The sequence below is a fragment of the Fundulus heteroclitus genome, chromosome 21, assembly GCF_011125445.2.
Source record: "Fundulus heteroclitus isolate FHET01 chromosome 21, MU-UCD_Fhet_4.1, whole genome shotgun sequence".
In the NCBI taxonomy this organism is placed as follows: Eukaryota; Metazoa; Chordata; class Actinopteri; order Cyprinodontiformes; family Fundulidae; genus Fundulus; species Fundulus heteroclitus.
In genome coordinates, this window is record NC_046381.1 from 11,508,569 (window position 1) to 11,530,237 (window position 21,669).

Here is a 21,669-nt window from a genome sequence, read left to right on the forward strand (position 1 = left end):
ATCTTCAGAATGTAAGCTCCATTCTTGAGTGCTTTTTTTTTAATTAACAACTCACGCACCTAGAGTGAAACTACAATATTGGAGATGGAGGACTCCTTCTTACTCAGCTGGTGTTGGAAAAATGAAGACAGCGGCCGGAGGGCACAGAGCAACCAATCATCTTCTAGACAGACCACATGAACTTCTCATATTTCCAGTAAGCTAAGTGATTAAATTCATGTCCATCCAGACGTAACTGTTCCTTTCTCATTAATTTTTTTCTATTGTCTATCCTCCAGGATCCAGAAACATTAAACCTTATGTTCTCTTTCAACAAAATTTCCTCTAAGGAAGCGCCTGACGAACATCTGTCTTCCCTTGATCCTTTAATCTTTGAGCTCTTTCGTTTCGATCTGGAGGGTCACATCCAATGTGTCCAAGAAAGGAACATCATCCTGGAGGGTTTCCTCCTGGCCGTCTCTACATTCTGTCATGTGTGCTTTCTCAAGTAGTTCATTGGGCACATTCTTCTCACTTCTCTTGTCATCTTAAATCCTTTGCTCTGACCCTTATTTCCAATGGGCTTTTCTTAATAAAGATGTCCTAGTTTAAGTTTCAGCAAGTCCCATCTGTGCCAGAAATAAGATTTCTCTTCCTGTTCCTAGCCACCCTTGGTCCCGTATTGCTATTTGTTTTGCTACCAGTCTTCCAGCCACCAAGAACAAAACTGATGTTTTCATCCTCATCAGCTGTTTTTAAAATACTTGCCATGTCATCGTCCTCTCCAGCTTTCCCTCTGCTGCTGAAACCGACAAACACATTCCCTTGTTTATGTGTCAATAACCCCTTACCTTCTGGACCCAACATCTTACCTGGATCGAGTATGATCACAGCTCTCGTGTCTCAGCAGCCTGAGATTTGTCCCCATTCAAAGCATCATCAGGTACCAGCCATCCTCCTCTTCCATCATCATTTCCAGACTCAGACAGACTTTGTGTCAGAACTCCCCTTCTCTGATGTCATAGAACCTGGAAACAAATCCAAGCCCAAAAGCCATAAAGCCATAAAAGAGTTGGGGGAGAAAACGGATCCTAGCACCCATCTATTCTCCTGGACAAGACATTTGACTACATTGCAGAGACTTTCTTTTAAAATCTCGCTCCCAGATTCCCAAGTCATTACAAGATCAAATCTGTTATTAGCCCATCCTCTGTCCACCTCAAACTTCCATCCTATCTTTATCTGCATCCCATCCCCTCTTTTCTCACATCAAACCTGTACTTTCCAGGTCCTTGAACCCTCCAGCCAAACCCACTCCACTCGCCATATTCACACATGGTCACCCTGTTTTCACAGTTCAGCGCATTGTGGAGTCCTCCTGCCTTGGAAAGATGCCAGATTGTTTTGTTACTGGGTAAAGCCAAACGATCCTCCCTTTTTCTTCTCCTGTGGGAACAGATTTCTTCTTTGTTGAAAAGACAAAACATTAAGTATTGATAACAGATTTCTCAACTAGACAACTTAAAAATAAGTATTTTCTCCCCTTTTACTTCAGCCTTTGAACTGGTCCAAACCTCCACCATCTCCTCCCGATTAGAGAACCCAAAATACATAACACCTAGTTCTCGAGGGAGATAAGTAATAATAAAAAATAAAAAAAACATTCATCTACTCCCAAGAGGGTGGTTAGTCCTGTGTTTAATCTGGCTGGTCAAGGTTTCTTGCAAAAACTTTGGGCCGTTTTATTTTTCATATTCTGAAACACAGCAAATTCTTCAACTCTTTAAACAAGAGAGAGACCAAAATTGTTAACAAACTCTCAGCATAGATAATTACAAACTCCTAAATGGACTTGTTTTTACCGCCTGTGTTTTAAACATGTATTCATTCTTTTGAAACATCTTTAAGGAACCACTGGATTTACATGGAGGAAAAGTAGCTAAAGTAGGGGAAAGGTATGATCTGAGTTCCCTGCACAGCATGAGTAGTAAATTATTCACTTTATGGAGAGTAAATATGAAATAAGCTGCTAAAAAAAACTCTACAGGTAGTTTAGCGATGAATCAAATACAACGGATTCCTTTTTGTTAGTTTAAGGTTTGATTTAAACTTCATTTGAAGAATCCCAGAGTGAGCCACAACATCATTACTGCAGACAACAGCACGGGTGTGTTGCACGTCAGCAGGATCTCTAGATTTTGCAGTTCGGATGCCAATGTAGTCTTTTTAAACGTCCCTGAAACCGAATCCTTTCTGCGTTATAAAATCAGAGATAAAACCCCCAAATATCACAGTCGAGCAAATTGCCAGTTTGAGCTTTTGATGCGGGGTCAAAGCCATCCACCCACCACAGAGGCGGGCTTTACAAGTTAATGTCTGTGTTCAAGTACCCACACAACCACCGCGCCAGCAGCAAGGAATAAGAAAAACACCCATAACAAGCAGATCAGGCAGAAAATGGTTGCACTTTACAGTCTCACCTTTCAAACCAGTAACCATTTTGCATAACACATCTTTATTTGTTGAACAAATGCCACTGCCACGGTCATGTGCATTGTATCTATCTTGTCTGTGTCCCCTCTGCTTTCATTTATCGCTTTATTAAAGCTCCTCATCAAAGGTTGAGCTGCTCTTCCCTGAAGGCAAAGGGCATGTTTGATATTCCATTCTTTAAGCAGCGTCGCGGAAGAGGCCTCTCTCAAACTTGAGTGTGATTATTACGTCTGGTACGGCGTCACAGACCCCGGAGAGGAGCAGAGAGGGAGATGAAGAATACAGATGTTCTCTAATTTATTCAGAGGATTCTATAGTTATGTAAACACACACACACACGCCCTATTGTGTTCTGATCTTTGCCCAGCTTCTTTTGAGAGCTTTGAATGCAGAATAATTTAAACTTTGAATTAAAAGTGTCCCAAAATACAGTGTGCCATGAAGGTTAATGACATTAATATCTGTACACGGTCACTTTTCATTAAAAGAATTCAGTTTTACCTCGTGTGCATCAAATGATAAAGCGTGCACCGTTATGCCATCTCCTGGTGCAGCACCGGTTTGAAACTCCCAATGTGAATCTGAGCTTTTGCCGCCACCTTCTGGTGGCTGATTCATAGCACACGGTTTTAAAATTTCAGCGGACGAGGCCAGTAAGCAGGGTTGGTTCAGAAGCACAGTGTAATAAATGACCCGTGTTTACTTTACATAAATCTTCTGATCAAATTGTGCTCCCTGCCTGGTTGAACTCAGTTCTGCAGTTTGTGTTTGATGTTCCCTTCGGGTTGGTACACGGTCTCACAGCCTTCAGATCTCAGTGCAGCAGCTGGAGTGCGGGACTTCTCCATGCAGGCAGAGATCAGATGGATGAAGCTCATGACGGTGATCAGAAGCATAAGGACTCCTGAAGGGGGAAAGATGTTCAGTGTGGAATCCCACGATAGAGTGTAGATAGTCTGCCAGGATCATTCACGACGTGCTTCATTCTCATCTTACCGCAGACGGCAGTGTTTACGGAGAAATTCTGGACACGGTAGCTGCTGGTGAACATTGCAGCCAGTCCCAGGATGAGAATGGTGTAAATGCTGAATGTGTGGCGCATGTACTTGGTCAAAAAGAAGTACTGCAGAATGAACCTGTAAGTTTAGCAAACAAACGTTATTAGTCCCTACTTTTTCTTTTTTTTTTTTTATTCAATTCTGCTTTCACAAGCAACATCCAGAATTAAACCCGATAAATTGTATATTCTGAAATTCTGCCCTTACCATGTCATAATGCACAAGGAGAGGATGCAAAGGACAATGCCACTTGCCACTGGGTCCTGCACGCCGGCATAATATTTCAGCAGTATGCCCAGACCCACCACAGAATGCAGGAGGGACCACCAGGAAAACACTGCTAATCCATTCTGGGTCTATAAAAAAAGGAATTTAACAATGATCATTTCCCCCCCTGCGTAAGTACCTCACGAAACCTTCCATACCTCATACTTTTGTGTTTACTTTTTACGATACAAACATAAAACTTTTTGTACATTTCAACCAGATTTTTACTGTGATAGACCAACACAACTTGGTGCATAATTGGTGTTCTTCACTAAAGACAGGTACGCTGTTCAGAGTTGATTGGAAGATAAATTGAACTAGATACAGGCCAGATTAGGAAAAAACCTAGAAGCCACAAAGATGATCGAACTGAGGAGGAAGTTCACCTTCCAGCAGGACAGCAACACTAATCATACAGCTAAAATCACCCAAAAGAAAGTAGACGCAGGCCAAAACATCTTTGTTAATCACACAATATTTTTTTTGGGTTGATAATTATCTTTTTTACTCTCTAGGTAAACTTTTGGTCTATTGTCAGCAACAAGAACAAAACATGTGTCACCAGTCTTTTGAAAACTTTTGCTGTATTTAAATAAGGCAGAGTAAGTTACATCCAACCCTGGTTTTCAGTAAAGATCACTGGATGTTTTGTTTTTGTGAGGGTCATATTTGCACCATTCATGCACCACAGTCAAATGCACAAACATTTTAAGGACTGCTAAGGGTCCACGGGCAGCACTTTGGACACCCTGGTCTGGATCAGAGAAAACACATATGTGTTTGTTAGAAAGGCCAGCCATAACCCAGAGAGTCAGAGGTGGTTCTACGGTATGAATCAGGGGCCCCGAGATTTATGCCACGCTTGTCAAAATAAAACTAATAAAAATTTTAAAAGAAATTTGAAAGCCATTTATGCTTTTCCTTTCACAAGTATGCACTACCTTGTGTTGCTCTATCATTTAAAATTCTAATAAAATACATTTTACGTTTGTCTGAGACAAAATGTGGAACAAGTTCAAAGGCTATAGAGACTATTGCAAGGCACTGCAACTCCCAAATCTATGTTTCATCACAGTCTTATCACCAGATAACGTGTCCATGGGATCAGACTCGGGTTGTTGATGGCAAGCCAGGCTTCATGCTTATTGAGGTTGGAGTAGGAAATGAAAAGCATGAAGAAGCTGTGGAGTGGTATAATACACCTGAGCAACACTGCTGGCAGTATGTAGCTGTAGAAAACAGAAGGAGCTTTAATTTACTTGCTTTAACAACTTCATTTTTCAATCCAAGCTACATGACGTGCACTGTTGGAGCCAACTTACTGTTTCTCCCACAGAGCCAGGCTGTACACTCGTATGAAATTATTGACAGTCCATATCAGAAAGAACCTGGGGGGGTGGATCTCAGGGTTGCATGACTCGGGACCAAGTACGTTTCTATAGAAAGCAAAGCAACGTTCAAATCAGAAACTCTGGCATAACCACACTTCTTTCTTGCACTGCTGATGTACCTTATAAAGAGGCTCATGGCAGCACAAAGCAGCCACATTTTAGACCACAGGTCAATGAAGATGCAGTAGTACTCAGACCACGAGTCCATGGTCACCTCTAGGGAGAAGGTCTGGGACACATTCCAGGAGGAAGTCTGAAAAACAGCTGAGGACCCAAAAGAAAATCTGATCTATGATGTATTCAACATCTTGCAAAAAAAGTAAATAAAAATGTTTACAAGGTGAAAGTCTTTTGAGAAGATGCCGGATAATTCTTTTTGTTGTATCTTACGATCTTAGCCAGCTTTGAATCCTGCTGCTTTTTTGCTATTCCGTGACTTAAATCTGCACACAAGGCGTATTCACTCACCATTGGGCACGTGGTCTTCCTTTGCCAGATAGAAAAAGACTTCTGCGATTATCTGAGTGATGATCGCAAGAACGATGCTGCCAGCGTGTATCGCTAAATGGACACTGGTGTTTTCCATCAGGAGAAACATGGTGGAAGTCGTGCTGTGCGGACTGACTACAGCTGGGACGTCTGGAGGACTCAGGCTAAGTACTATTATCTTGCTCGTGGGACTTTGGATCTTGGCTTGTCCCGAGAAATTTTATGATCGTTTTGATTACGCCTGTACACCGTGTCACAACAGGTCAGCTATTGAGTGTGATGGTATTTATTTTTTACCTTTTATAACTGTCGTACTTTTAGAATTAACTTTAGATTAGCTTGTTCTTTGTTCTTTAATATTAAATTTGGGTAACTCTTTCTGAGTCTTTGCTACTGTCACACCCAAATTTGCCCGTTGTGGGACAATAAAGGGATTTCATATCTTATCTTATCTTATCTCCCAAGCATTTGCACCCCTAAAGACTGGCTACTCTTTTAACTCAAATATAACCCCCTACCATGAATAAAGTTTAATTTTGTTAAACCCACCAATTGCCGCTTTTTGCTCAGTAAAATATATAAAGACACACCCTATACCTTATGTGACCTCATAGACCTTGAATTGCTCTCAGTGAAGCACTAAGTTCTGGACTTTAACCCTACATGTCACATTATGTTTACCGACGTTCTGAACCCACATGGATATATGCCCAGTATTACCTCTGTTAGTTGATTTTAGTAGTATCATTACAGAACCATATACAGTCATATTCAGTAAATTAGAATATTATCAAAAAGTATGTTTCAGTAACTCAATTAACCAAGGTAAACACATTAAATAGATTAAGTACTCAGACCGAGGTTTTAAAGCCCGTATTACTGTTAATAAAGAGGATTTTGTTGCTTACATAAAATGAATACATGAGATTTAGGATTAAGATATTATACCAAACTGATACAAAAATACATTTTCAATACAGATATATGGACTTAATAAAAAGTATATTTAATACTTGCTCAAAGGTTGTTATTTTCAAAATGTACTTTTAATCTAACAAATGATCCTCATTGGAACCCATATTCTAATTTATTGGATAGTTATAGAGATTCTCCTCGGCCACTTCAATGATCTGCACCTGTGTACTGGCCACCTGTGGGCTAAATGGGAAAAAAAAGGATTTTTCTATATTTTCATCCCATGCGTGAAAACATTCCTCATGAAACTTAAATGAACATAGATGACAACAACATTAAAAAAAATATTATATTACCTTTTATGGTTCTCTGTGGTGAGATTTTAAACCCTTAGTCCTTGAAAATGTATACAATTAGATAAAAAAAATTTATTTTCTTTCAAATTCAAAATTAGGTAATATTGCTAATTTTAATATGCCACATCATATATATATATATATATATATATATATATATATATATATATATATATATATATATATATATATATATATATATGATTATTCACAGCAGGACTCAGGTTAGTATTTTACCTGCAGGTGTTAACTTTCTGAATGTGTTCAGGTTGGATCAACAGAAAGACATTTATAAAATTATAGTTGAGCTGAAGGGGAGTGAGCCCAGTGCGCAGACTAAAACTAATTTCTTCCATTTATAGTCGTATAGAAAACAATCATGTTTCTTATGAAACACTTACTATAATATATATTTAATGTTACCAGGCAGATTGTCTGAAAAAAAACTTGAGGTAATGTTAAGATGAATAATATACATTTCACACGTTTATAGGCAAGTCAAGTTTATTTATAAAGCACTTTTCAGTAAGAAGACAATTCAAAGTATAGTGACGTGTCTTTACACTGCATTCATGTTTCCTGTGATTGTTTTGCCAACTGATCATACTGAGCTGCTTCTAGCTCACTCCATTCCTCAATTCATAGTGTCCTATGGCAGCAAAATGAAACCAGGTTGCTTATTGACCCTTTTTTTGTGTATGAATGTGTTTGTAAATGGGTGAAAGTGACTTGTAGTTTCAAAGCAGTTTCACTAGTTGGATTGACTAGAAAGTTATTATATAAGTGTAGTCTATTTGGTTTTTAAGACATGTTTCACATGAAATTGTAACATTAGTTACTTTTTTGGTGTAAATAACTTGGCTTCCTTAATTCATTTGTATATACAGCAGGTTTTAACACTTCATCTAACAGGCATCTAACAGGCATTTATTGGAATTTGGGCTTGGAAATCAGGAGATTGTTCCTCTGGTGAACAATTTCTACAAAGATTTGGCGTAATGTTTTGGATCATCATCCAGCTTGAAGATCCAATGAGGACACGTTTTTTTTTTAGTTTTCAGGCAGATCTCATCAGACTTTCCTTTAAAATCTCCCAGGAGTCCAGGTTGCCGCACACTCTGACAAAGTTCCCAGGACCTTTGTAATTGGAACAGCCTCACTGATGTACATATGATGGGCTTTTCCACATGTTGCAAATCCCAGCCTTGGTCTCCTTTGACAACACTATGTGGTTCCTTTTTCTATTCCCTGTATTATTTAGCAAACTCCACACACTGATGCTTGTTATGATAAGATAGAAAATCTTTGGTACGCATGAGTCACAAACAACCAGTAAAATGGGAGGCCGAGCTTTTCTTGCAGGTTTCTAACACTGTAGTTTTCCACAAGTGTTGCCAAAAAGGATTCTTGGTGTCCACTCATCAATGTATTGTAATTTATCACCACAAGTCCTTCCAGTTTATTCAAAACATTGCTATTGTCATTTTTTTTAAACACTGTACATTTTCTTTCCAAGAGGTATACATTATGTCTCCCGTTTTCCTAAGAAAGTCAAGTAACATTCTCAGAGCTCATGATGGAAAAAAAATCCTACTTGCTATGTACATGTAATGTTTTACCAGCATCACAGGAAACTATTCATAGAAACAGATTTGATTGTGTCAACGATATTTCCACCGGAGACAGACTGACTTCACTGTCCGGGTACAGCGGCTGCTTGTGATGCCTCCATATCACCAGGATGATGCGAACCACAAACAGGATGCAGGAAATCGCCAAGATAAAAGCTGCAGGTGGAAGAAGAGATCAAAGTGTTCAAGTATGCACCGTACACAATGTGTGCACGATTATTAGGAAGGTTAGTATTTTTACCATTTCATCATTTCTATGCATATTTCCAACTCAAAGCATTGCAAAATTGAATGCTCAATGCATTAAAGCAACACAACTTGATGTGTATAATGAGAGAGGCTTTGGTCCAGGGGATCATGGTGTACATAATAGTTAGTTAGGTATGGCAGTATTGGCGATAAAAGTCAGAAATTGCGATAAATCTTTCAAAGGGATGCAGCACTCTTGAACATACATTGAAAGCTGTTAAGTTTTGTCTCTAACAAGTGTTTGGTTTAAAAAGAATTTCACAGCCCCTGATTGTGAGCGGGAGGAGGGAGGAGGCAGTGATCATCTGCCCGCTCTGCTGCAGACTGCTGTAGCTTTCTGGATCCGACCCAAAGAACATTCAGCCAATAAGCGCATTGTGAATATACAATATCCAGCCTATGAAAAGGTCTGCAGTTTTATGCTTTAGAGTCCTTATTCTCGCCAAAAAGGCAAAAAACTTCCTCATAAAGCCATGAATTTCAATTCTGCAAGGCAAACTTCCTCTCCACTTTAGTCAGTAATCCCTTATGTACCGTTCAGACCAAACACCTTTAGAACGTCAGGAGCATTTCAGCGGGTTTACACGAAAAGTCTATGGTGGACGCGCATCGAGAAGTTTTGTGCTACACATTTTGAGGCTTTCAGTGCATTCCGTGCTGCAAATTTGGTTTGATGCGCGTTGAGTTGGAAAATCTGAACTTTGTGACATAATGTGCCGTTTTCCAACAGGATTTTTTTTCACTTCATTCGGATTACTGATAAATGCTAACATCAAGATGCCCACTACCTGAGACAGATGGACATATACTCTTCAGCTATTCTGAAAGCGACTTCTCCAGTGCCCATTCTATGGGGTTCCGTTAGTATAAAAAAAAGTAGATATAATATGTTAAGTGGTGAAACTCACCAAACTCAAAACGCCTCTGAATTGTCTGGTAAATTCAGACACGGTGCAGATTATATTATATTATTCATAAAATAAAGCCACACCACTCTCGATTTCATCTGCAATTTTACAAAAAGTCCGGCAGAGAACAAGAACAGGGTAGCTCCTCCCAACGGGACACACTTCACCTGACGCACGTTAGAGTGTTTAGGTTCTAGACAGCGCTTCAGACTTTTATGTGCACAAGTGTCCAAGTTGAGGCATTGGACGCCTTTATGATGATCAAAGGACATTTGGTCTGTACACAGCAGAACAGCTGCAGAACAACACCGGGGGCAGCACATACGTAAGACCAACCCGTTGCGTTGCAGCCCACCCTCCACAGCAGATCCTGCCTTGCTGCTCCGATGTTTACCTGTCTTTGTTTTCTGAGCAGGTGCCACTCCAGAAACTGGCAGTTTTCCGGCAAAACGGGTTGTTTCTCCACACAGCTGTATCACACCTACAACCTGGAGCTTGAATGATGGTAGTGCTGTGCGGGGGAGGGGGTGTACACCAGAGTAATTTACACTGTTAACAACCAATCAGAGCCAGGCAATCCTCAGGCTGTGGTTGTTTGTTTCTGACCAGGAGCGGTGGATTTCTGCAAATGGGAGGAGGAACCAGGGGAGCCTGATTTTTTTTCTCCACTTATTATCTGTCTCATATGTTACTGTCAAGACATAGTGATAGTTTTAACAAATATGTTAAAAAAATGGATTTGTACAAAAGTTCCTTACTGCTACTTTACAGGTTCAATGGGCTCACACGTTGAAAGTGACTCTTGACAGACCAGATGCAGGGCCCCGTAACTGGATCAGTAACAGACAACCTTCAGCTCAAGGTGGAGGAGGGGCACTGGTATGATTGAAGTTGAACTAGTTGGACCTTTGCAGGTTGAAGGTAAACTTAAAATTAACCCCCAAACCTGCTGTAGAAGACACTTTGTAGAACACCACAATTGTATTGCAGAACAATGCTCCATTATGAGCACTGGAGTACTCCCCTGCATGGATAGCCTGCAAATGTCTCAAAGATGAAAGAGTAAAGACATTTCTCCCTTATTCATATGTTCTAATCGCCATTTAGAGCTTGTAGGCGCAGACTTATGGTTAAAGGGAACAGTCCGTGGGAGGCTGTGGTTGCTGCCACACAAAAAGTTGATCATCAACTGATCAGAGTTAAAAAAACAAAACTCCATGAACTGAAGGTGTGTGATTGTTGTCAAAAAGAAGGCTGGGTATATTGATAATTTATTTATTTTAATGTCAGAAATAATTAGTTGTTAATTTTCGGTGCTCGGTTTCCACTTTAAGACACAAAAGTAAATAAGTGAGTTTTGAACATTTTTCATTTAGTTCCATAATAATTCTGCACACTGATGCTTTCCCAATAATTATGCACTGATAGGTTTTCCTATGAGAAAGCCAAAAGCACATTTCTCCTTTCAGGTTTGAGGTTTATTGACATTTAGGATTGATTTGGAGCTCTGTAGTTTTTCAGCTACTACAGAGACGACGGTGGCCCAGTGGAAGGAGTGGATGTTTAACAATCCCAAAGTAGCAGGTTTGATTTCAGCTCCTCTTGCCACATGGGCAAGGCACTTAGGGTCATGTTTTGCGCTTATTTTGCCAGTGTGATTGGGTGTATGTACATGCCGAATGAAGTAATGAGGTTTTATCCGTCAAATTTCTGTAAATACAGGTCCAAGCTTGAAACATTACCTTCAAAGATGTACAAGTGACACCCAGGAGACGCGTCGTTGTCCAGGATGCCAGTCAGCCACAGCATAACCACGGGATAGATGGTCATGGTGTAGCGTACCTGCTCGTCAAAGTAGGAGTTCTCCAACAGGAACCTGAGAGCAGCGGTAGACACGAAAAGGCTTGTTTCTCCCTCAGCTCCTGTCTGGTGACAAGCAACAGCAGCAGTTACACGACATAAAACAGCGGGGAGGGAGACTCACCACACTAACAGCTCCATCAGGAGCAGCAGCAGTGACAAAATCGCGCAGTGACATCGAGATGTTCCCGTCTGATGCTGCAAGTAGATTGTCAGGTTCAGCAAAGTGGAGAGTGTCCCCCAAGTGGCGTACACTGCCACTCCATTTTGCACCTGTTTCGACACAATGAGAGAGAGAGCTTGACTGTGTGGTTAAGACTGAACTAGGACCAGTTGGAGAAGGTTGTAGAGATGGGACTTGTTTTTGTTGCTTTAATTCTATGTAATTCTATGTTGCTTATGGTTTTGTGGCCTCAGGTAGAACATATGAAGCTGTAGCCTAGCTAGTAAAATTAACAATATATGATCTGCTGTTCAAAGAAATTCAATAAAAGATGTAAATTGCGTTTTTAATTAAATGCCAAATGGAAATCCTGACATGTTTAACACACTCTGACGGATACAAAATCAAAGAAGACAAAATAGTCCTATAAGGACTGACAGCATATGTGGCCTCATATCATGTACCTAATAGCATTATTTTGCTATTTACACATGCTGCACATAAAGACTAAGTTATGTGTTTTTTGCTGTCTTAGGACAGTTACTCGCCACCGTCCTGGGATTCTTGGGAGCTATAGGAGTGTGGCAAATGCTCAAGAACTCCATGAGCTGCCCTTTGTTTGACAACTTTTTGGCAACTTTCCGCGTAAAAGTGCAGTCTTGGAGCATGCTTCCTGTTCTATTGAAGCTTACTGCATTTTGAAGCTCATCTCATAAATGCCAGCAATTTAGCGGATCGAAGCAGAAAATGCCGCTAATACGTTTCTGCATTGCATGATTTTGTTTTTCACATACTGAGTACTGGATCACTAACTGGTCATTGACAAACCTGACAATAGAATCACTATCTAAAAAGGCTTTAAAAGTATTCGATAGAAAACCTCTGGCCTTTCATCATTGTCTCATTCTCCAAAAATACTGTATTCTTAGTTCAGAAAATTTCAATTCAATTCAATTCAATTCAATTCAATTCAATTTTATTTATATAGCGCCAAATCATGAAACATGTCATCTCAAGGCACTTTACAAAGTCAAGTTCAATCATATTATACAGATTGGGTCAGATTATACAGATTGGTCAAAAATTTCCTATATAAGGAAACCAGTTGATTGCATCAAAGTCCCGACAAGCAGCATTCACTCCTGGGGAACCGTAGAGCCACAGGAAGAGTCGTCTGCATTGTCCATGGCTTTGCTGCAATCCCTCATACTGAGCAAGCATGAAGCGACAGTGGGAAGAAAAACCACCCATTAACGGGAAAAAAAACCTCCGGCAGAACCGGGCTCAGTATGAACGGTCATCTGCCTCGACCGACTGGGGTTACAGAAGACAGAACAGAGACACAACAAGAGAAACAAAAAAGCACAGAAGCACACATTGATCTAGTAATCTGTTCTACATTAGATGGTAGTAGCAGGTGAGCCGTCTTCTCTGGATGATGTCACAGTTAACAGAACGCCAGACCAGGTGTACCTACTATGAAGAGAAAAGAGAGAGAACAGAAAGTTAAAGCAGAAATGACAACACATAATGCATAATTGAAGAACAGTAGAACTCAATATAGTGAGAAAATTAGATCCTGATATACTCCAGTAACCTAAGCCTATAGCAGTAAAACTATAAAGGTAGCTGAGAGTAACATGAGTCACTAGTTATAATTTTTGTCAAAAAGAAAAGTTTTAAGCCTAGTCTTAAAAGTAGACAGGGTGTCTGCCTCACGGACCAAAACTGGGAGTTGGTTCCACAGGAGAGGAGCCTGATAGCTAAAGGATCTGCCTCCCATTCTACTTTTAGAGACTCTAGGAACCACCAGCAGACCTGCAGTCTGAGAGCGAAGTGCTCTGTTAGGAACATACGGGGTAATCAGAGCTCTGATATATGATGGAGCTTGATTATTAAGGGCTTTATACGTTAGAAGAAGAATTTTAAATTCTATTCTTGATTTAACAGGAAGCCAATGAAGGGAAGCTAAAATTGGAGAAATATGATCCCTCTTGTTGATTTTCATCAGAACTCTTGCTGCAGCATTTTGGATCAGCTGAAGGCTTTGAACTGCATTTTGTGGACTTCCTGATAGTAAAGAATTACAATAGTCCAGCCTTGAAGTAACAAATGCATGGACCAGTTTTTCAGCATCACTCCTGGACAGAATGTTTCTAATTTTGGCGATATTCCGGAGGTGAAAAAAGGAAACTCTGGAAACCTGTTTAATATGTGATTTAAATGACATGTCTTGGTCAAAAATAACACCAAGATTTTTTACTTTATTACCAGAGGCCAGGTTAATGCCACCCAGATTAAGTGATTGGTTAAGAAGTTTATTTTTTGAGGACTCTGGCCCAAAGATTAAAACTTCGGTCTTGTCAGAATTTAGATGCAGGAAATTTAAAGTCATCCAGCTTTTGATGTCATCAAGACATGACTGCAGTCGAAGTAATTGATTGGATTCATCAGGATTTATGGATAAATATAGCTGAGTATCATCAGCATAACAGTGGAAATTAATCCCATGCTGTCTGATAATTTTGCCTATCGGAAGCATATATATAGTAAAGAGAATTGGTCCAAGGACTGAACCCTGTGGTACTCCACAGGTGACCCTAGAGTTTGAGGAAGATTTATTATTAACATGAACAAATTGGAATCTGTCTGACAGATAAGATTTAAACCAGCCTAATGCTTTCCCCTTAATCCCTACAGTATGTTCAAGTCTTTGTAGGAGAATATTGTGATCAACTGTATCAAACGCAGCACTGAGATCTAACAGGACAAGTATAGACACAAGTCCATTATCTGAGGCCATGAGAATATCATTAGTGACCTTCACCAGAGCTGTTTCAGTGCTATGATGAGCTCTGAAGCCTGACTGAAACTCCTCAAGTAGGTCATTACTTTGTAAATGTTCACAAAGTTGATTAGCAACTACTTTCTCAAGAATTTTAGATAAGAAAAGAAGATTAGATATAGGTCTGTAATTTACTAACTCATCTTGATCAAGAGAAGGTTTCTTAAGTAAAGGTTTAATAACAGCTACTTTCAAAACCTGTGGTACATATCCATTTACTAAGGATAGATTAATCATGTCTAAAATAGTGCCACTGATCAAAGGGAATATGTCCTTAAACAACTTGGTTGGGATTGGGTCTAACATACAGGTAGAAGGTTTAGATGAAGCTAAAATTTTAGATAGCTCAGAAAGCTCTACTGCTTCTAAACAGTTCAAACACTGCGCAGATTCTAAAGATTCCTCCAATGCTGCCTCACTTACTGAGGACGAGGTAATCATGTTTGGGAGGGTGCCAATTATTTTATTTTTAATGGCATCAATTTTATTTATGAAGAATCCCATAAAATCATTACTACTAAGAGCTAAGGGAATGGATGGATCAACAGAGCTGTGGCTCTGGGTAAGTTTGGCAACTGTACTAAAGAGAAATCTAGGATTATTTTTATTCTCTTCAATTAATGATGAAAAATATGCTACTCTAACTCTGCGGAGGGTCTTGTTATACAACAATAGTCTGTCCCTCCAGATTAAGTAGGATTCCTCTTGGTGTGTAGAGCGCCATTTTCTCTCCAATTTCCTAACATTGTGCTTCAAGGAACGCAGCTCTGAATTAAACCAAGGAGCCAGCTTCCTGTGAATAATCACCTTCTTTTTCAAGGGAGCTACATTGTCTAATGCAGAACGCAATGAGGAAGTCACATTGTTAGCAAAGGTATCGATTTGTGAATGGGAAGAAACAGCAATGCTGCCATCTACAGGGCATTTCTGCAATACTGAGGATATTAAGAAGGGGACAGACTCTTTAAGTTTTGATACAGCATTATCCGATAAAAATCTACTATAATGGAACCCTCTTTTGGGGGTGGAGAATTCAGTTAGATTAAACTCAAATGTTATTAAAAAATGATCAGACAGGACAGGGTTGTGAGAGAATACTGTTAATTCTTCACAATCAATGCCATATGTCAGAACAAGGTCTAAAGTATGGAGCCGAGAGTGCGTCGGTTTATGCACATTTTGAACAAAACCAATTGAATCTAGGATAGTTTTAAAGGCTACACTAAGGTTATCACATTCAGTGTCAACATGGATGTTAAAATCACCCACTATAATAACCTTATCAGTATTTAACACCAAATCAGATAAGAAATCTGACAACTCATCCAAAAACTGAGTGTAAGGGCCTGGTGGACGATACAAAACAACAAACAGAAGAGGTGTTATTGCTTTGCAGTTTGGATGAGGGAAACTGAGGGTTAAATGTTCAAAAGAACTGTAATTATTAGTTGGCCTGGGACTAATTAATAAATCAGACTGAAAGATGGTTGCCACTCCTCCTCCTCTTCCCACAGATCTGGGAATGTGGAAATTTGAATAACTGGAGGGGGTTGACTCATTTATACTAACGTAGTCCTCTTGTAGCCAGGTTTCTGTGAGACAAAACAAATCAATCTGATTATCAGAAATCAATTCATTAACTAACAAAGTCTTTGGAGGAAGAGACCTTATATTTAATTTAAAATTGCCCGTTCAATAATTAAGGTTTTGAATGGACTCGCTCCACCACCTCTGGAATAGTTTATTGGGCTAAAATACAGCACCAGGTAACAAGAGCATCTACTAGAGGTGACTGTAATATCTCACAGATGCACAACATTTAGTCAACAGGTGTTATCTGTCAAGGGTGCAGAAATTTGGAACAGAACTCCAGCTGTTATAAGACACTCTACTACATTCAGTTCATTTAAAACCAATTGTAAGAAATGGCTCAAATGGAACCAGATCTGTGATCACCCATTTCAGATTATCCTTATCATGTGCAGTGTTGTTAATGTTCCACTGTCTTTTATTCCATTGTTTTGTTATTGATTGATTGATTGATTGATTGATTGATTGATTGATTGATTGATTGATTGATTGATTGATTGATTGATTGATTGATTGATTGATTGATGTCTTCTGTCTGGTGTCTGATTGTTTGGTGTTTTCTTGTTTTTGTCTTATTGACTTGCCAGGGACTACAGGTGTAAAGTAGCCTTCGGACTAATTCTGGTATATTTACATTTAAATATTTATGAATATGCACTGTCCCTTTTAAATAAACATAAAAAAAGAAACACCACAATTTAACAAAAAACACTACACATGTCTCGTTTTAAACAACTTGCTTTTCATATGTGGGGTTTATTATTGTTCATTCAGCACTGTCTGTCTGCTTATTATTATTATTATTTTTTTTTTTTTACTTTTTAGTCTGTTTTCTTCAGCTCAATCCACCCGTATGAGATTTTAGTTTTGTGACAGGGATGATTTGACCACATGTTTTGGATCATTATCCTTATAAAGGACAAAAATATTTAGTCTGGCAAAGACCACCAGTTTTGAAATGTCCTGGTATTTAAAAGTTCATGATGCTAAGTCCTCTTACAGGCTTTGACATTTCGAAAATAAACAGTCATAACAGTGAGCATCAGGCACTTTTTCGTGATAGTCGTGCCCCACATGGAGTGATTTTGGCTGAAAAGCCTTTTCCCGTCTCATCAAAGCACACAGTTCCTTTTAAAACTTGTAAGCATTTAGAAAATATCACATGTTAAATTTTAAGATAATTGCGCAGAATAGGCTTTTTCCTGTTCATGCCCCCATAAACAGGTAAAAGCCTAGATGGCATTTAGGTTCCTGTTTTAAAGACTAGACAACCAAACAATGCGTCTCTTTCCTGCAGTTTTCTAATAATGGTGTCTTCACAAGGTACTGTAATTAGCATTCTAACAACATACAGTGCATTTAAAATGTGTTTTTTTTTTCATCTTTTCTATGTAGGGCATCTGTACCCACAAAATAAACCTGGAATAATTAAAAACAGTAAATATATTTTCCATTTGCAAAGTTCGTGGCAACAAACAAATATTTTATCCAATTTTTTTAGTTTAATTTATGCCTTATTTTTAATTGTTTACTTCTTAAAGGAGGGCATTGTATGCTGAATAACACCATTATGAAGCCTATTATCATCAAGAATCAAGAGTCTTTACTGTCATTATGTAATAATAATGAAAGTTTTGGTGAGACTCCGGCTCAGAATTTCAATATAATACATGGACACAAATGTGTCAGAGGCAGAGACGTGTGATATCTTTTTTTTTTAAGTTTCAGTTCTGTAGACAAGACAGATTGCTTGGTTTTCAGATAAGCTGCTGACTGACTTAACTTTGGGGTTTCTTCAGGGCTCAGTATAAAATTAAATATTTATGATAAACCCCTAAAAATGTTGAAACTGTGCTTACGGTGCAATCTGAATTAGAAAATTTTTAATTAGGTAGTTCATGTCAGTAGGTATATTCACCCACTGAAATACAACAATATCGTGTTGATAATATTCAAATAGGAAGAGTGAATAAAAGGCAAGGATGAATTTTTAGCAATAGGAGGATGTTTTTCCACTCATTTCTATTTCTGGCATTGCTATTTCAGACATGAAAATTGCAGCTCTTACTGAAAACCATGTTGTTGCAGTCAACAGTAGATAGACTTGGTTGGGGTCCTTTTGCATGAACTATCACATCAACATAGTTTGGCTGGAGACGATCAGCTTGAGGCTCTCCTGAGGTGTTAAGAAAGCTAGGTTGACATCAGATCGGCCTTCAGCTCACCTGCATTGTGGCTGGTGTCTCTCATCCTCCTGTTGACGAAACCCCACAGGTTTTCTATTGGGAGGGGGGGGTTAAGTCAGGTGAATTTGCTGGCCAATCAAATACAGTGAAACCATCTACAGCAGCTTCATTAATTTCCGAGTGAAATCATGACTTTATCTGAAAAGAGGACTTTGAACCGCTGAGCGACAGTCCAGTCTCTTTTCCCTTCAGCCCAGGTGAGACAGTTCTGATAATTTCTCTTGTTCAGAATTGACCTAACACCTAAGAAATGCATCAGTTTAAGTTCATGTCTAGGGTTATGAGTTAGCTAAATAGTTTCCTCTTGCTGGCTACTTTTTTCTAGTATCCGGTTAGCTTAGCGATTAGGTTAGCGGTTAGCTCAGCTGCTCTCACCGTATAGTTTGAACACGGCTGAGAGTCGCAAGAAGCAAACCGTGTTCATGTTTGTCATGAGAAGAAGAGGAAGGCCTCAGTAGAAAGAAATAAGACCAGATTGGATTTGGTTAATTTTTGTAACCCAATCCCCCTGAAGAGCGGAAGAGCAAGTATCAATCAATCAATCAATCAATCAATCAATCAATCAATCAATCAATCAATCAATCAATCAATCAATCAATCAATCAATCAATCAATCAATCAATCAATTTTATTGTCAACTACAATTTGCATTGCAATCGAAAATGCAAATTGTAAGTTGGTCTTGTGCAGGCGCAGTTATTCAAAAAGGGACTTGGGGAAACTTCTGAAAAATTGCAGAGACCCTAGCTTGAATTATTATTATTATTATTATTATTATTATTATTATTATTATTATTATTATTATTATTGTTATTATTGTTATTAATATTATTATTAATATTATTATTATTGTTGTTGTTGTTGTCAGGTATTTATTTTTACTATTGTTTTACAAAGCAGGCTTCAGGATGTTAGGATTTATCTCTGCTTTTTACAAGCTTTTTCTAGTCACATCTGCCATTGTAAGTATGGTGCAAAGACCACATAAAATTAGAAAAGAAAAAAAAAAAAAACATCCAGGAGAGTTGCCCCATATTTATAGTTTTACCAATATCCTGAACATCCAGAGGTCTGCGTTACGATATTTGCTCAGCCAGGCTCCATAAATCTTCAGCCCGTGGCAGGAGAAAAATAGCATCATGTAATCAGTTAGCGTCATTAGAGCTGAGGCTATGAGCACCGGGAGCAGCAGCCTGGACACAGAGAGAAACACAATGCGCATGTGAATCATGAGAAATGACAGCAGGAACCTCATGGTCAGTGTGAACCAAAGTACTTACTCTCTGTCATACAGAAAGAGCCAGGTAATGTTCAAGGAAAGATTGATGATGATGCTGACATGAAAACCATAGGGCAGCACTGCAGGCGTGGTGTACATCCACTCGTAAGTACTCCTGCACGGGGCAGGGATAATATCGTTAGATACCAAGTACACCTCGGCAAACAGATTGTGCCTGTGGGAAATAATCTTTTCATACAATGTTTGTCCAGCCTGGAGCGTGTAAAGACAAAATGGCTGCACATAGGAGGAATAAACTGACTCTAGACAAAAAGGAGTGATTTCCCACACGTGTCAACACAAGAAAGGGATGAAGAGTTGTTTATATTTTAAACGGAGACACATTCCTCCAGTGGGATGTAGCTCCAGAGCCTTTTGGTTTCACAAAACCTAAAAATAAGAGACCAAATGTGCTTACCTTCTGCAGAGTCCAGACAAAAAGTACACAAACATGGCAAAAATCCAAAAATAGATAAAATCCCACACGAAAAAGGTCCACGGAGCAGGAGTCATGGCTGTCATGTACTTGCGCGTGACATCCTCCGTTCGCTGCCTGAAGACACCTATATAGACAGTTTGATATTTAGTCGAGACCAACATTTTTAAATCCATGACATGACCCTTGCAAAAATAAAATATTCACCTGATTTATCCCCAAGGGCTGAAAGAAAGTTTAGCGTGATTGCAGCAGAAAGGATAAATAATCCGACAAACATGAGCACAATTCGAGGTGGGTTGTGGTTTGCCATGGTGACAAAAACGAGAATTAAAGTCCACAGGAGGAAAATTTGGTCGGAAAAAAGTATCAGAAATAATTAAAAAAAGGTTTAATTGAATCTGCGCTGATGTACGTCTCTATTCATCAGTCCTCTGGCTCTCAGATAACAAATGGAGTGGAGTTGCACCAGTTCAATAACAGGGAAGGACGAGACCTTTCATGGCTGGTGTCACAGCGTGTCTTTTTTATAGCATCTGTTATCTCCCCCCTGTCATAAACAGTCAGTTATTTAGTTGTTAAAAGCACGGTGAAGAGTAAAGACCAGCTTGTGAAAAACGTACAACAAGAGGCCGTTGGACAACTCCAACGTAAAGTGGGTTAATCTGACCATCAGGTTAACCGGGGAGTTCATAGAGTAAAAGAATAAAGCTGTCAAAACCTAGCGTAAAGAGGAAGGCAGAATGATGACATCCCTTGGTCAAAAGGCTGCGAACTTCCTCTCCTGCAAAGACAGCTATGCCACATATTTGTTGTTATTTGGGTATCAGTTTATTGAAGTAACTATGCAGTTTATTATGCTTCAGATTTTATTAATGCGTTACCTCTAATCTCTGGCGCTTTCCTTTACTACAGCGCTCTGCCTTTTCAGCACACGCTGCACCGGAGGCCTTTTCAGTAACTGAAAGTGTGATTTTTTAATTATGTTCAAAGAAAATCTAATTGATTTTCTGCTCACTCCTTGCAAATCGCATGTATTGCATTGTAAAGATAAGCCATTGCAGGTTTGGGGTGTGTAGCTTTTGTCCACACAGTGGCACTATTGCTTTATACCACGGCATTGTGAAGCTGTCAGAGCAGCGTGGAGCAGCAGCTTCCAGAAGAATTAGCATGAAAATGCATCACCAACTCAGACTCACTACTACACTGATTTTTAAAGAGTGCACAGATTTGAGCAAAGGTAGCTGGAGGGGATTTCCATCAGCCACTATGTATAGTATGAAGAATTATTATAGTATTGGTCAAAGGTTTTCAATCATCCCTCTTTTCTATATTTGCCTCCAAGAACCCAGATTTCATTGTGATAATTTATTACCAGTCCACATAAACATTGTTCACATTTCTGCAGAGTGCTGCAAAGAAAAAAAAAAAAAAAAAAAACCCATAACTGTCAAGCATGAACACTGTTTAAGGTAAGGCCACAGCATCTTAATGAGATGAGACTCTGTACCTCC

General features: G+C 39.1%; 1 protein-coding gene across 1 annotated transcript; it reads right to left on the reverse strand.

Moving 5' to 3' along the window:
• Window positions 1-2,108: 2,108 nt before the first annotated feature.
• LOC105918137 lies at window positions 2,109-20,643 on the reverse strand. Its single transcript, XM_021310919.2, has 12 exons — window positions 20,363-20,643; window positions 20,138-20,282; window positions 19,721-19,834; window positions 19,489-19,633; window positions 11,721-11,869; window positions 11,479-11,612; window positions 5,308-5,452; window positions 5,120-5,233; window positions 4,882-5,026; window positions 3,738-3,886; window positions 3,469-3,608; window positions 2,109-3,376 (listed from the first exon to the last, which is right to left on the reverse strand). The coding sequence occupies exons 1-12, from the start codon at window positions 20,466-20,468 to the stop codon at window positions 3,222-3,224; spliced, it is 1,641 nt and encodes a 546-aa protein (XP_021166594.2). The 5' UTR covers window positions 20,469-20,643; the 3' UTR covers window positions 2,109-3,221.
• Window positions 20,644-21,669: the final 1,026 nt, after the last annotated feature.

Excerpts from the sequence above, each read along its gene's own strand:
- LOC105918137 (XM_021310919.2), bottom strand. The coding sequence starts at position 20,468 with ATGGCAAACCACAACCCACCTCGAATTGTGCTCATGTTTGTCGGATTA. Across the intron at positions 19,835-20,137 it reads TTGTCTGGACTCTGCAGAAG|GAGTACTTACGAGTGGATGT; the intron begins GTAAGCACATTT and ends TGCCCCGTGCAG. Across the intron at positions 11,613-11,720 it reads CTGATGGAGCTGTTAGTGTG|GTTCCTGTTGGAGAACTCCT; the intron begins GTGAGTCTCCCT and ends CGCTGCTCTCAG.